We start from the raw sequence: 16,172 nt of genomic DNA, 5'->3' as shown, positions 1-16,172 counted from the left end.
CTTTGATAAAATGACTGCTGTAAAACCTAACACCTGTCGTCTAGGGTGTGAATCCCAAAATGTTTTCTCTGGCATGACTTTGGCTAGTGATTACACTGCACATGTGCATAAGGATAGACACGATGTTCATTATGGCTGTGTTGCCCTTGTAACTTTTCTAAAAGATCCTCTTACCACTCCCCAACTTCATGTACTACCCCAATACAGACTTAAGGGGTCTCATCATCAAGGAGTAGGGTTTTACTTGCCACATGGGAGCCTCCTAATTGAAAATTCAGGCCTAGAATACCACTCAAGTACACCTGTATTGTCCCCTAATGGTTTGGACCCCCAGAGACTTGCCCTCATTTTCTTCCTCCATAAATTCTTGCAAAATAACAATCATGGTAGAGAAATTTACCTAGCAAGGTTGAGTAAACGTAAGAAAAAAGCAAAGAAAAAAGTTAAAAGGTTGAAGAAATGACTAATTGACCTTTGCCATTTTCAAAGTTAACCTCAGTCATTAAAATATGTCAGTTTTTTTGGATATTTTAGATGTTTTTCAAAACTAAAACTTTGTGAATTTTCAAATTATCTAAACTAATTCTGTCTTTCCATCAAAGAAAAGTTTTTGAAATAAAAAGTCATATTTTTTAAAAGCAATGTCTCCTTTATTTTAAAATGTGCAAAACACATTGAAAATTTTCTCCAATTTAGTACAAAAATGGATTTTTAAGTACCTTAACAAAAACTATTTTACATTATCATTTTGCTTTGCATGTTTACAAAATTTTGAATTTATATTAAAATCCTTTGTCTTCTGCTTAGTCTTAATTTTTTACAATTGGTATTAATCTATATATAAATGCTTTCAATAACTTCCGAATCAATTTGCTTATGAGAAAAAAGGGTGTCAAATAAATAAATAAACAAATATTTCAAAACCTATTGTCAGTCTTCTGCTTTCTGTACTATCCAAATATAGACTTGGTAGTTCTAAGTGTCATTTTGTAGGTTTTAACATAGCAGCTTCTTTATTTAAAACTCTGCCTATATCATTTTAGCAATGCAGTATTGGCATCAAATAGGAAAAATTTTACATGCACCACAAAGTCTAACATATCCTTTAGCATCATTAAAATGGGCGAAACAGAAACATCTTCTATTCATTAAAGAAGGTCAAAAGTTGCTCTCTTTTTCTAATACCAAGAATAGTTTTTTTGTCGGTGTATGTTTGGCTTTCATTCTCTTCTCTCAAGGTACCATCCAATGTTTGCTCTGCTGGAGGAATAACTGGGTGATTTCGCTTACGTTTCTGGTGCTTCCTGGGTCGACGTGACGATTGCTGTTGAGGAGACAGGTCATCATCAAATTCACAAGAGTCACCAAACTGAATGGCTAAGTTGTGTAGAATAAAGGCTGCTATAATGAACTTTGGCACATCCTCCATGTTGTGCAATCGAAATCCATTACCCAGAGAGTAAAACCTTTTCTTCACAACACCAAAGGCTCTCTCTATCACATTCCTGGTGACACTGTGTGAATCATTGTACTTTTCTTTCGCACCATCTGGAATTCCTTGGAAGGGGGTCATTAGCCATTCACGCAGTGGGTAGGCTGAATCTCCCAGGAGTACAGCACCTTTGAAGGGCCGTTGATCAAGAATGTCAAATGATCTCCAGAGAGAACTTTCACGGATAACTCTTGAATCATGACATCTGCCTGGGTGATTAGCATCGACATAATAGAAAGACAAATCTGGCCCACAGACTGCAAGTACATTAATGGAGTGTTCCCTGTAGCGATTCAGAAATGAGGCTTCATCAGCTCTGGGTGGTTCAACATTGATGTGAGTGCCATCCAGGGCACCAGCACAAAGAGGAAACTGGTTGAACTGGTAAAATTTCTCTGCTAGGTCACTGCAAACTTCAGGCCAACGAATGATTTCATTCTTCAGGGAGATGACAGCATCAGCAACTCGATGGACTGTAGCATGAATGGTCTTGGTATCAACACCTCGAGCATCTCTTAACAAATGGTAAAAGGCATCAGTGCCCAGGAATTGACAAAAAAGCAAAATCTGGAAAAAGAGTATCCCATTAAAATGTGGTTCTTAACAAATAGTTTTGTTTTGATGATAAAACTTTGCAAGAGAATTTTACAATTAAAATACAGAATCCAACTTATGCAATTTTTGGTTCATATGGAGCACTTTGTAAAAATATTTAATTTCTCTGCTTAATCAAACATTGTTGTTATCTAAAAGACTTTGTTGTTTTTGATTACCTGTTGCCTTGAACTCAGTGGATGATTTCTGTTTGTAGGATGCTTAAGTTGATCTTCAATTTTATCTTCCAAATAGTCGACAGCTGCTCTTGGGATCCGATTTTGTTGTCTATACACCACATCAGAGACTTGTTCAGTGAACCTTCGATCTTTGAACTAAATATTGTTTTTTTTTAATTAAAATATCCTTAAAATTATACAATGAGATACAGAGCCCACCAACTATTTTCAATCAAATTAACCTTACTTACTATACATAATCTACGTAACCTAAGGTACCTTGCCTTGTGCTGTCTTTGGTGAACTATAGAGTAAAATACTAATCCTAACCCAAAATAGTCCCTCAAGATCTAACTGGAAAGATCATCGAAACCATATGTCCTACTGTTTTAAAGTTTGTCTGAGTCTGCAAAGTCTGAATTTTGTTCTGCTCGAAACTACTAATCCCCAGGATATTATTTGGTTTAGTATATTAGGGTAGCTTAGTTTTTACCTGAATCTTTTAATAATGTTAAATAGGTGGTTTTATCAATGGTGCATGCAAAGCTAGATTACTTTTGCATTTAAATAAATATTTTACAAAAACAAAAATCTTTCAAACTTGTAGTTATCTTACCACTCTGGGCTTTCTCTTTTTTCCAAAATGAGTTGACAGGAAGTAGAGCTCCATATCTGAGCTGGAGCAATCAAGATCCAAGTCCATAATAGCTCGATACAAGATGTATTTTATAATTTTAAAAAAAGCTCTGTCTGTTCCAAAAAAACTTTGAAAATGTTTGCTTTCTAATTTTCATCCAAAGGATTAACTGGTTTAGCCAATTTGCTTTTGAAATACGACTGTAAGTCAAAAATTCAGATGGTCCTACAGCCGGAGTTTCTACAGCTGTAATTCCTACAGCTGTAGAGGTTTTACAGCCGAAAAAGTTTTATAACACTGAATTTCGATTCCGGCTGTAAATTTTCTACAGACGTAGGCATTTACAGCCGTAAAAAGTTTTTTAACATTGTGCCCTAAACTAAAAATTACATAACAGTATAATATAATCTCGGTAAATAATATTAATGGCAAAATTTATCAATTATCAGTTAATTGCAACTCTGACCCAATCAATTAATTGGTTTAAAAAATATTTTCAATCAATTGTTATTAAAAATTTTCAATCAATTAATTGCAATTAACTGTTTGCCCGATTAATTTTCCCCGCCCTTGATAACAAATTATATAAAAAAGTTATATGGGCAATAAAATCTTATTAGGTTATAACTATTCCCCAATTACCAAAATAGTTTTATTAAAAATTAATTGAAGATAGATTTTATAAATTATATGCGGTAAAAATTATTAACAATGTATATGTTGCTTTCTCGCGGCGAACGCAACGTTTCAACTCTAAATTTTCTCTTCTAATAAAAAACTCCCATCCACAAAAAGTTCGTCTTCAATTTACACTTTACAAATCAACTATGTCCATAAAAATATCGCTCAAAGTATGTATATAGGATTTTAAGGAAACTGCGCAATGTCCACTCTTTGTAATTGCTTTCGTGCGTAGTGTAATTACAGTATCTCAGACAACTTAAAACCAGTGTTTTCAACTAAATGTTATAATCAATTTGCAAAAATCAACATAGAACTATCTTTAAATAGTTATTGCAAACATAACGAACACATAATTAAACTGCAATACCTAAAATACTGCTAGTAAAAAAATTATCCTCAAAAAGATTTTACTATAATCAAACAGTAAAAAAATTGTTCTTATCTGAAAATCGTAATTTAAAAACGGATAACATTAACGAAATATTTGAAATATGGTCGATATATGGTGTTAACGCCCGGGAAAACAGTACGGTTCCCGTCTGACTCCCGGTGCAATAACCCGGATGGTAACCATACCTGATCTCCGGTTCAATACCGTACGGGACCCGTCTGTTTAGGCTAGCTGGGCTGTGTCTAGTACATTATTTAAAATCTCAGTTTTAAATATTTTTTCTCGGTTTGGAAATCGGTGATCAGCAGCTGATACATCAAAATGTTTTTTAACTTTTCTTTGCCTTTTTTCTTGAAAATGGGTATCAATACCATTTTTTTTTTTTTGCAGTTTCACTGGCTTTGCACTTGAATAATTCGAAATCATTTCTATAAATTTGCAACTTTGCTTTGGTCTCTGCTAAAGCTTTACTTGCCTCGCCCAAATTGATGTCGCATTTTTGCGACATCAATTTGGGCGAGGCAAGTAAAGATAAAAATATTATCAAAACATTATCTGAAACAATTCTAAATAGTCCTAATAAAGATGAGCTTCACGACGCTCATCTTTATTAGGACTATTTAGAATTGTTTCAGATAATGCTTTGATAATATCAAAATAACGAAGTTTTGTTTCCTTGTATTGACCCTACTAGACCATCTAGTCGGATTTAGTTTTTTTAGAGTGGTGTTCGATTCCCCAGTGAATTTTGACAGTAGATCCCAACGTTTGATGCTGTTACCGAAAAAGTTATGCAAATCTTCCAACGTTGCGAAAAAAATCTGTATTTCCACACAACTTATCAATAAACTTAAGTTATGAATGGCACAATGTACGTACTCTGCGTTAGGCTGGATATTCTTAACATGTTTTTGTACACCATTATACACACCACTCATCACACTGGCTCCATCATAACCTTGCCCTACACATTTTTTTAAATCAATAATTTTGTCGATAAATAATGTTGTCACTTGGTTGACTAAATCTACTTCGCCATGTTTGATGGCTGCATAAAAGCCTAGAAACACTTCTTTTACTTCTACATCAATTGGCTGTCCATTTTCCGATCTGGTTATTACTGCATACCTTACAACAATGCTTAGCTGATCTACCTTTGATATGTCCTGTGTCGTATACTTTATGATGGCAAAAAACGGTGACGCTCTAATTTGTTCTAGTAGATGGGTTTCGAGTTTGGTTCCCAAGCTCTCAATCATTTCATTTTGAATTGTTGCACTCAGATATCTGATAGATCCTAAAAATATGAGAAAAAAAAAAAAAAAAAAAAACAATTTCAAAAAAGTCCTGATATCAAACACTTAATAATTATAAACAAAATAAAACGATAAAAAAACTCGGAAATAATAATTATTATCTTTGGCCATATCCAAACTTGCCGCAAAATGTGATCATATCGGGCGACAAGCTCTACAAACGACAGAAAATTTCCGTTGTATCCTTCCTCACTTAAGTCTTCTTGATGTCCTCTCAAAGCCAAAGAACTCTTTGCTAGGGTAAGTATGATATCGAATAACCCTTGAAGAACCATTTTCCAAAATGATGCTTCTTTGCGAATTTCATTTTAAGTTCCTTGTCGATAGTATTGCTTTTTTTCCAAAATTCATTGACAGCACATGGTTCCGAATAGCTACTTGAACAACTGTGTTGTCTAATTCTTTCTGATAAATGGTTCCAATCTCGAATTCCCGTACACCAAACATTATTCTTTTGTGAAGTAAATAACCTGCAGGGTTTGCAATAGGCAGCGTCAACTATTTTGGAATAACACAACCAAAAACGATTAACTGGCCCATGTTTAGAACACGAAACGTAGTACGATTTTGAAAAACAGCTATTGTCCTGGTTGATGTCTGTTGGAAAAGATCCTGAAGGCAGTTAAGGCCCCATATCCAGAATTTGACGTTTTTCGTTCTCACTTAATATTTTGTTTTTGAAGTTTCCCAACTCATAAGAAGATTAATCGCACACATTTTCGAAAAAAGCAGAGGTCTGCGGTTCCTCCAAACCCTCCGCTCTTATGTGTGTCATGCAAACATCATCCACGTTCACATGAGCGGCGGCGGAGTTATATCCAACTGAAATAATTGTCGAATCTTCTTCTGTAGGCTTCTCAACCAACACTGCAGATACCACATTATTGGAGTCACTATCAATAGAAATATTTTGGCCAGATATACTCGCAGAAAGTTGACTAAAAAACTTGTCATTTTTGGGCAATTTTTGTTAACTATCTTCTTTTTCTCGGCATTTTTTGCGTTTAATTGCACCACTGGGTTTCTTCTTTTTATCCATAACTTTAGTTTTCTAATTTACTTAAACAATACAAAATTAGATAATCTAATACAGCTATTTAAAATAGTTTAAACGATTGCAGAATTTTCAAATCTAATCTTCGGTTTTTCTTGAATAAAAATCTAACGGAAATAGATATCAAAATAATTATTTTTCCAATTTGGTAAATAGGTTATTTGTTAATAGAATAAAAAAAAGGAGGTTTTGACTCATTACCGTTTACTCAGAAATTTCATTAAAAGGTAGGTGATACAAATTAAGAGGTTTCACAAAAGTTTAAACGATTTTATCTAGGATCAATTATTTGCTAATTAATTGATGAATCCGCTGCGAAATTTTTTTTCGCAGCGAATTTATCAATTAATTAGCAAATAATTGAGTAGTTTTTCAATCAAAAAATTCATCACAACGTCATCAGGCAGCTTTTAATTCATTAAAAATCAACTTAAAATATTAAATATTAAAATATTGTGAATTTCAAATTAATTTCAATTGCGTGCAAATGGGTCGAAAATCAGTTTCTAGTGACATCAAATGGCAAGTTATTGGTATGGCGCGGACAAAAAATCACACAAACGTTCAAATAGGCAAAATACTTAACATTTCTGAATATTGCGTTTGAAAAACCATCAAAACCTGGGAACTTACCAAGGACGTCTCCGACATGTCGCGTACTGGGAGACCATCCAAACTCAGCAACCGTGACAAAAATGGTATATTCAGAATGAGCAGAGAAAACCCCAGGCTCAGCTACGAAAAGCTAGCACAAATCTTCAATGAGTCAAAAAATAATGCAAAAGTTAGCAGAGAGCTCGTGAGACGAACATTGTCGGACAAAGGTATTGGAACGTACATAGCTGCTAAAAAACCTATTCTTTCAATCACGGATAAACGTAAACGACGAGTGTGGTCCAAAGAATGGCTGGACTGGTCTGTAGAACAGTGGGCAAAAGTTATTTGGAGTGATGAAGCTAACTTTCAAGTTGTAAACCGCAAGGGAAGAATCTATGTCAAAAGATTTGCAACTGACAAATATTCAGACAGGTTTTTGTAACATCGTTGACAAGGCGGTGGAGGTTCGGTTGGCATCTGGAGATGTTTTTCTCACAAAGGTATAGGCTTCTGTGAGCTGTATGAAGGCCGAATTAATCAATACACCTACAAGAACACATTGGAAACGTGTTTAGTTCCATCAATCAGACACTTGTATGGCAGAAGCAAGCAATTCATCTTTCAACAAGACGGGGCTTCAGCTCATACAGCACACTCAATCAAAGAATATTTTTTGAAAAAAAAGTTCAATGTGATGCCCTGGTGCCCTAGATCACCAGATCTCAACCCAATCGAAAATATTTGGTCTTGGATCGACAATCAACTGACATACCATGAAGTTCAATCAACTCAGTATTTAAAGCAACTTTTGAATGAGTACTGGCTGAAGGTACCTCGCGTGATGTGCATGAAATTAATGCATAAATGAGTTTATCTTTGCTATAAAAACAAAGGAGGACACTTCAATTATTAATTTGGCTTTTTTTTTCATTTTTTGTTCGAATGTTGCAATTCGTTTAAACTTTTGTGCTTCTTATTTTTCTTACAAGATTTTTTGTAATGGTTGTTTTCTAACTAAATATTAAAATTTTTATAACATGTTCATATTCATTTTAAAGCTAATTACTTTTTCTTTAATAAATAAAAAAAAATGAAGTCGATATCATTTTACAGTTTTTCTTTATTAAACAAAAACCAAACATATTTGATAAAAATTCTGCAATCGCTTAAACTTTCGTGAATAGCTGTTTCTTTGATGAAATGTTGTGGCCGGAACATTGAAAGTTTTTGCAATTAACTTCCATCCAAGTTTTTTCCCCTAATATTTCGCGAGGTTAGAATTATTTTGTTCTATCTCCAAGTTCAAATGTTGGGAGAAAGTTTTTGATTTTTTCTAAAAGTAAAAAGTGTTTAAATTTTTAGCTTTTCTTTTTAAAGAAATAATAACTTATGCTTTAAATAATTTATGTTTAGGCAAATTATTTAGAAAAAAAATTATAAAATAATGTGTATTTTAAAAGTTATTATTACTAACTAAATTTAATAACTCTTTTTCTCCCAACTTTTAAATATGGAGATAGAACAAAATAATTCTAACCTCGCGATTTGTTAACACATTTTCTATTGCTGCTTCGTCCTTTTTTTTTTTTTTTTCATTTTATTTACAGCCATAATAGTCTAGTCAAATTAGTGTCCAACCTGGACAAAATTTGTTTAAAGATGAATTTGGTACCATTCGAAGCGTAATTTTATGTACTTTAACATATCCAAAATCCACCAAAATCCATATTGAGCAAAAAAAATTATGATTATTTTAGCTGACCTCACTTTTAATCAAGTTTATTGAAAATACAAAAAAAAACCCGTCGTGTTTACTGTCAATAAGTTGTAATAACTTATTATAAAGTTGCTTGGTTTTTATGAAATTTTGCGCAGATATAGCCTAATGTGTAAAAATTTAAAAAAATTAAATGTGCTTTAGAAATCTTTTAAATGCTGATATCAGCAGTTTTTTACAATATTCTTTATGTATGCTAATATTTATACTATATTAAAACACCTTTACTTAAAAATTTATTAGATATATAGTTGATATTGAGACTGAAATAAAAAAAACTTGTTTATTATACACCTATTTAAAAAAAACAAGCATTTTTGAAATATTTTCTTTCATAATAAATATATATTTAACTACTTTTGAATCATTTTTCATTTAAGGTTAAAATATTACTGCTTTTTACATTCGACTAATATAATTAGAAATAATATCAAAAGTCACAAAATTTTTCAAAAATGTTTCCATTTTCATCTTCACTACTTTCATATTCATTTTCGCTGTCATCGATATTGGCGTTGTTTTTTGGTGCATTTGTGCACTGCAAACCTCCAAACCTACACTCCAAACCTTGGCACTGACTGCAGGCTGTCATGCAATTTATTCCATGACATCGACATTGGCATTGTTTTCCACACAGTGTTTTAGTATTAGTGCCGCAGTTACATTTTATGATGATAAGAATGTGAATTGGTGCAGGATCCTGAATAAAAAAATACTTAAGTTGAAAAGTTAATTAAAACTATTTTTGGGAGCTGGTTTAAACTTAGATTGTTTATTGAAAAATGAGTATTTTCAAGAGATCCGTTTTGAAAGTAAAATCGCTATTTGTGGTTTATTTTGCTGCTTGAGTATACGTACCTTGTCTGTCTTTATAGGTACTAAAACGTCATTTTCCCTACTCCATCCCCACTTTGTTTCATCCATATTGACTCCCAACCATTGCTGAATTTGTAAATACACTCGAAACGAATGGTTCTTGATCGAGCTTTCAGGTGGTAGTAGTCGTTCTGGCTGAATTCCTTTTTTGGAAGTTGCCACCATTTTCATATATTTTTGTTTCTTAAGTTGTGCTAGCGAGACTTGTTTAATTTTTTCACCTATAGTAGTAGTTGAGCTAAATTAAACCTCTGCAAAACAATATGGACATATAATCATAAAATAAACAATAATATAAATCAATAAAAAAAAATATGTTCATTGTTTTGCTTACCATACATGTTCAAAACCAGTTGTATTCCAACATTAGCTACCTGATCTTGTGTCGCAAAGGGATCTAGGAATACTGTATGTAAAGATTGAGCGAACTCACTATTCGATTCAATAAACTTCAGTACAGCCATCTTTCCTTTACCAAAAAGCGCAGAGGTATTATCACATCCACAAAGGATAAACAACAAACATTTTTTCACGTGATATGATAAACTTAATGTAACATTCTTTAAGCTTATTGGTTCCGTATTTTTTTTCATTCTTTTTTAAGCTTTGTGGCGCAAACAACTCTCACACATGGTTTGATCCCACATGTGAACCAACATAACAAGAACATCTGAATCATCAGCTATGATAGTCACACGTTTTCAATTTTGTACAAGCTCAATTTCTTTTGTAGCAATGGTTCTGTCAGCCTCTCCTTCGCATTCCGCTATTATATGACTTTTTTTCTTAGCTTTATTACCAATACTTTGATTGAAGCAGTTTTGTTATTGCTGTTTGACAGAAATTCAGATTGTTTGCAGATCACTTGGTTTTTTGGTTGGAATACAATGTTGATAGACTTTCTTGCCCTCCTTTGATGTTCTTGATCTTTGATGGATGATTTGTAACATTAGGATCTACGTGGACTGCATCGTTATTAACTTTAACAGTTGGCATCAGCTTGGTAAGTGTCTTGACCTGCTTTGAACGCTTGATAACTGCTTGATTGACTGCAGTATTATTAAGACTGTTTTGAATCTCTAAACTCACATTTTCTGCTTGATCACAATTGATTTTATCATCCTTATCAGCATATAGGCCAGTAAATATACATAAAAGGTCCTAAGTCTTGAAATTCAAATGGGTTAAACAGCTTGAGCTGTTTAATGCTTTAAATCTTTAGTGCTTTAAAATCTTTAGTATCTCTTTTTCGCCGAGAATTACCAGATTCACAATGTTACTTACTGCTGTCAAAACGATGCTTTGTCAATGTTGACATGGAATCATGGATTGCTCCGCATTCGTGCAAGGTACTGATCAAAAGATTCCTTGTAGTCTCTGACATACCCCTTCCTCTGGTTAAGCCTCCATTGCTTTTTATTGATTTCATCATGCACTGTTCAATTACTAAATCAGGCCAAAGACCAGCCCAATATCAATCTGTGCGTCTAATACAATAGTAACCTGATTTACAGTACTGCTCATAAAGCCAAGGATGTTCTGAATTAAGTGAGTGCATGGATTGTAGGTATAACCGAGCACTTTTGGTATAGTTTATATGCCCTGTTGCGACAAATAAATTAAGCATCAGCCTGATGGCTTCCAGATGTTCGTGCCAGTTCCCAGTTCTCTCTGCTCTGATGAATATTTTGATAATTCTAATGTATTCAAGATATTGCAACCATAGTTTTGCTGTTCTGGATGAATGGGGAAGCTGTATTTTTAAATTTTCAATAAGATTTGTGAATCTTATAATAACACTGCTATTGTTTATCTCTTCCAAATCAATGTTTCCTTGGACCAGATTCTGATACATATTTTGTAAAGAACTATCAGCTTCATCTTTGGGGCTTTGTTTAAAAAGTAGGCTCATTAAGGAAGACTCAACTAAGAAGTGAGTTCTTAGTGCTCTAGCTACCTCTTTACCAGTCATTATATTGCTTGCATAAATAAGTTCGAGTAATCTATTCAGCCCTGATCCCTCCATGACTATACCAACACTTCCTAGGAAGCTCATTAAGGTGTGGAATGCTCCCAATTGAATAACTATATCCAATTGCTTAGACTTAGCAATTTCGTAAGCTTTTAACCATAAAGACTGATCAAAAGTTACACTTGGAGTGAAATCACGCCTGCATGCCACATGAACAGTAACCGTATCCCTTTTCTTAAGCTCTTCTTCAAGGTTTTTATCGTTGCGTACTTGTGAATAATGAATTAAGGTATAAATACCTTTCCTTCCAACATTAATCTTTTGATTAGCAAGGTCACCATCTTTGCAAAGCAAACAAGTTTCTTTTAATGTGTTCAACATTGTATATTTTAATTTAAGATATATCTAAAATTAAAACATGAAATTTAAAAATAGTATTTAACAACATCAACATTCAGCTCTACAGTTTACCAAGTACACAAAATATATTATTTGAAAAGAAATATTGGCGCATTTTGAGCATGCAATGCTGGTATTAAAGTAAAAAATGATAATACCAGCATTTTATGTAATTAATTTTTACTTTTTTATGACTTGTAAACTTTAAAATATGTTTTTACAAAATATTATATTTGCGTCATTTCTCGCTGAATTATCACAACTTATTGATAGCATAGTCGTATGTATGTGTGTATGCAACTTATTGATAGCAAGTATGTATGTACATACATACATACATACATACATACATACATACATACATACATACATACATACATACATACATACATACATACATACATACATACATACATACATACATACATACATACATACATACATACATACATACATACATAAATACATACATACATACATACATACATACATACATACATACATACATACATACATACATACATACATACATACATACATACATACATACATACATACATACATACATACATACATACATACATACATACATACATACATACATACATACATACATACATTGCATATATGAGTATATTACATAAAACAATTGCATTGTTAGATAAATAGATAAAGTTAACTAATTAAAATTGACAATCATTTATACTTTGTAAAAAAAACTTATTTAAACAAAATACAGCTATTCACGAAAGTTTAAGCGATTGCAGAATTTTTATCAAATATGTTTGGTTTTTGTTTAATAAAGAAAAACTGTAAAATGATATCGACTTCATTTTTTTTTATTTATTAAAGAAAAAGTAATTAGCTTTAAAATGAATATGAACATGTTATAAAAATTTTAATATTTAGTTAGAAAACAACCATTACAAAAAATCTTGTAAGAAAAATAAGAAGCACAAAAGTTTAAACGAATTGCAACATTCGAACAAAAAATGAAAAAAAAAGCCAAATTAATAATTGAAGTGTCCTCCTTTGTTTTTATAGCAAAGATAAACTCATTTATGCATTAATTTCATGCACATCACGCGAGGTACCTTCAGCCAGTACTCATTCAAAAGTTGCTTTAAATACTGAGTTGATTGAACTTCATGGTATGTCAGTTGATTGTCGATCCAAGACCAAATATTTTCGATTGGGTTGAGATCTGGTGATCTAGGGCACCAGGGCATCACATTGAACTTTTTTTTCAAAAAATATTCTTTGATTGAGTGTGCTGTATGAGCTGAAGCCCCGTCTTGTTGAAAGATGAATTGCTTGCTTCTGCCATACAAGTGTCTGATTGATGGAACTAAACACGTTTCCAATGTGTTCTTGTAGGTGTATTGATTAATTCGGCCTTCATACAGCTCACAGAAGCCTATACCTTTGTGAGAAAAACATCTCCAGATGCCAACCGAACCTCCACCGCCTTGTCAACGATGTTACAAAAACCTGTCTGAATATTTGTCAGTTGCAAATCTTTTGACATAGATTCTTCCCTTGCGGTTTACAACTTGAAAGTTAGCTTCATCACTCCAAATAACTTTTGCCCACTGTTCTACAGACCAGTCCAGCCATTCTTTGGACCACACTCGTCGTTTACGTTTATCCGTGATTGAAAGAATAGGTTTTTTAGCAGCTATGTACGTTCCAATACCTTTGTCCGACAATGTTCGTCTCACGAGCTCTCTGCTAACTTTTGCATTATTTTTTGACTCATTGAAGATTTGTGCTAGCTTTTCGTAGCTGAGCCTGGGGTTTTCTCTGCTCATTCTGAATATACCATTTTTGTCACGGTTGCTGAGTTTGGATGGTCTCCCAGTACGCGACATGTCGGAGACGTCCTTGGTAAGTTCCCAGGTTTTGATGGTTTTTCAAACGCAATATTCAGAAATGTTAAGTATTTTGCCTATTTGAACGTTTGTGTGATTTTTTGTCCGCGCCATACCAATAACTTGCCATTTGATGTCACTAGAAACTGATTTTCGACCCATTTGCACGCAATTGAAATTAATTTGAAATTCACAATATTTTAATATTTAATATTTTAAGTTGATTTTTAATGAATTAAAAGCTGCCTGATGACGTTGTGATGAATTTTTTGATTGAAAAACTACTCAATTATTTGCTAATTAATTGATAAATTCGCTGCGAAAAAAAATTTCGCAGCGGATTCATCAATTAATTAGCAAATAATTGATCCTAGATAAAATCGTTTAAACTTTTGTGAAACCTCTTAATTTGTATCACCTACCTTTTAATGAAATTTCTGAGTAAACGGTAATGAGTCAAAACCTCCTTTTTTTTATTCTATTAACAAATAACCTATTTACCAAATTGGAAAAATAATTATTTTGATATCTATTTCCGTTAGATTTTTATTCAAGAAAAACCGAAGATTAGATTTGAAAATTCTGCAATCGTTTAAACTTTCGTGAATAGCTGTATCAAATCAAGATTATAATGGCTTGATTAGTCTTGTTCTACTTCATATTGCCAGTAATGTATGAACCACTGCTCTACTTTTGCCTTGAATCAATCAATCAACTATGAAAAAATCAACGTAATAAAGATTAAATTGCAATTTTATGATTAACTAACTTTTTTTTCATCATCATTTGAACAATAATGCAGGGCTCATCAAGTTATTACCTCTTTAGTTGTGCTCTTATCCAGCATAAAGTTCAGATCAGGGAGAAAGTTACCAACCATTCCTTTTTTTTAAAAAAAAAAAAGCCTTATGCTAAGTTATATCCCTCACATGGGCCAGGAGGCAGGTTGGAGGGGAACTGGTTTCCAATAACGCTATTCAACTCTGATGATTGAAAAATAGGGTTATCAAAAAATCCTGCCATTTTTGTTGTGAACATAACAAGTTAGTGATGTTTACATTTTTATATAGTTAGATCTAATGGCGTTATTTCCTGTTGATATCAGGTCAATACTTAGTGTTAAAAAAATTTAAGAGCTATCCCCAAATGGCTGAAAATGGGATTTCTTAGTCGAATGGACTATACACTTTTAGATATAATTGATTTCTAAAATATAACAAGCTGCTTGTATTTTGCCTATTTGTTGCAGGCAATTGTAGCTAATCAGAAAACTAATAATTAAAGAGTTGTTAATGGGTAGAGAAATACTACGGTTAACTTCATTTTGCCTTTTTTTAGCATTTTTCAGAATTTTTCCAAAGTTGAGGAGGCTGTATTTTTTTTTCTAACATGATATAAGCTAATGAAAATCACTATTTTTACGACAGAAATATCTAGACAATAGCTCTAGAAAAAACGAGCCACATGTTGAAAGTTAGAAAAAAGTTATAAGGCTTTAAAGTTGTCTATTTTTAACCTATTTACATCATGTAGATAATGATGTGTAAAAATCAGGAAAATTTACATGTTGTGACTGGTAATGTGCAAAGGATTCGAAGTATAGTGGAAATATTGGGAAACGTATGGTCATCACATTTTTGTAGTGAATCTAAAATGGTTTTAGGAGCACTATCAGAGTGATTTTTCCTGTAAACTTCCCACATATCCAACTCAGCATAAAGATAGCTTGGTTCTGGTAAATCTTTTTGGTATGTACGAATAAATTCTTTTACTTTTTTCCTCCACTTCTTGTCAGAAATTAAATTTGATGGTATAATGGAGAAACTATCTAGCAATGCTAAATTTTCTAAAGAAAATAAAGAATCTAGCTATATCAGGATGTGATCAAGAAAAGGAATCGAACAAGTTACTCGATAATATTCACTTATATCATCTACTTCATGGTTATCACGTTGTGTTTGTTGACCACATGTTGTGTTTGTTGACCACATGAGCTGTAAGAAGAGAATATAAGAGTATTCTTTAAATTTTCCACATCTTTAGGAGCTTTTGAGAAGTCTTAATCAACTTTTTGCAAAGTTTTTGTTAGTGGTCTTTTATAGCCTAATAACTTCCTAACTATGATTAAAGTGATGATAAACTTAAAAGAACAACATATTGTCACTGGATTTGTAGTTCCATGTCACATCTTCTTTGATACAAATAAGAGATAAAACTATAGCCGGATATAATTCAATAAAAGCTTCAAAACCATCAATTTTTTCAATCCACCTGGTTCTACAAACATTGATTGTCTTTTGAAAAGATGATGTCGGACATAGCTCACTAATTTT

General features: G+C 32.7%; 1 protein-coding gene and 2 pseudogenes across 2 annotated transcripts; all 3 read right to left on the bottom strand.

Annotated features, from left to right (window-relative positions):
- Positions 1–4,658: 4,658 nt before the first annotated feature.
- LOC149884621 (zinc finger MYM-type protein 1-like) lies at positions 4,659–6,596 on the bottom strand (annotated as a pseudogene).
- Positions 6,597–9,035: 2,439 nt separating this feature from the next.
- On the bottom strand, positions 9,036–10,190 carry LOC149884620 (uncharacterized). 2 transcript variants are annotated; one of them, XM_090096531.1, is made up of 3 exons: positions 9,932–10,190; positions 9,580–9,818; positions 9,036–9,421 (listed from the first exon to the last, which is right to left on the bottom strand). In XM_090096531.1, the coding sequence occupies exons 1-3, from the start codon at positions 10,188–10,190 to the stop codon at positions 9,152–9,154; spliced, it is 768 nt and encodes a 255-aa protein (XP_089952657.1). In that variant the 3' UTR covers positions 9,036–9,151. The 2 variants fall into 2 exon arrangements, with proteins under 2 accessions (XP_089952657.1, XP_089952658.1); XM_090096532.1 differs by having other exon boundaries at positions 9,580–9,835; positions 9,932–10,062.
- Positions 10,191–15,389: 5,199 nt separating this feature from the next.
- LOC149884619 (52 kDa repressor of the inhibitor of the protein kinase-like) lies at positions 15,390–16,158 on the bottom strand (annotated as a pseudogene).
- Positions 16,159–16,172: the final 14 nt, after the last annotated feature.

Source organism: Hydra viridissima, unplaced genomic scaffold, assembly GCF_058129835.1.
Source record: "Hydra viridissima isolate aposymbiotic clone 2 unplaced genomic scaffold, HvirCarnegie_v1 scaffold_8, whole genome shotgun sequence".
Taxonomy (NCBI): Eukaryota; Metazoa; Cnidaria; class Hydrozoa; order Anthoathecata; family Hydridae; genus Hydra; species Hydra viridissima.
Note: the sequence above shows the minus strand (reverse complement) of the source record. Positions and strands in the feature narration are given on the sequence as shown.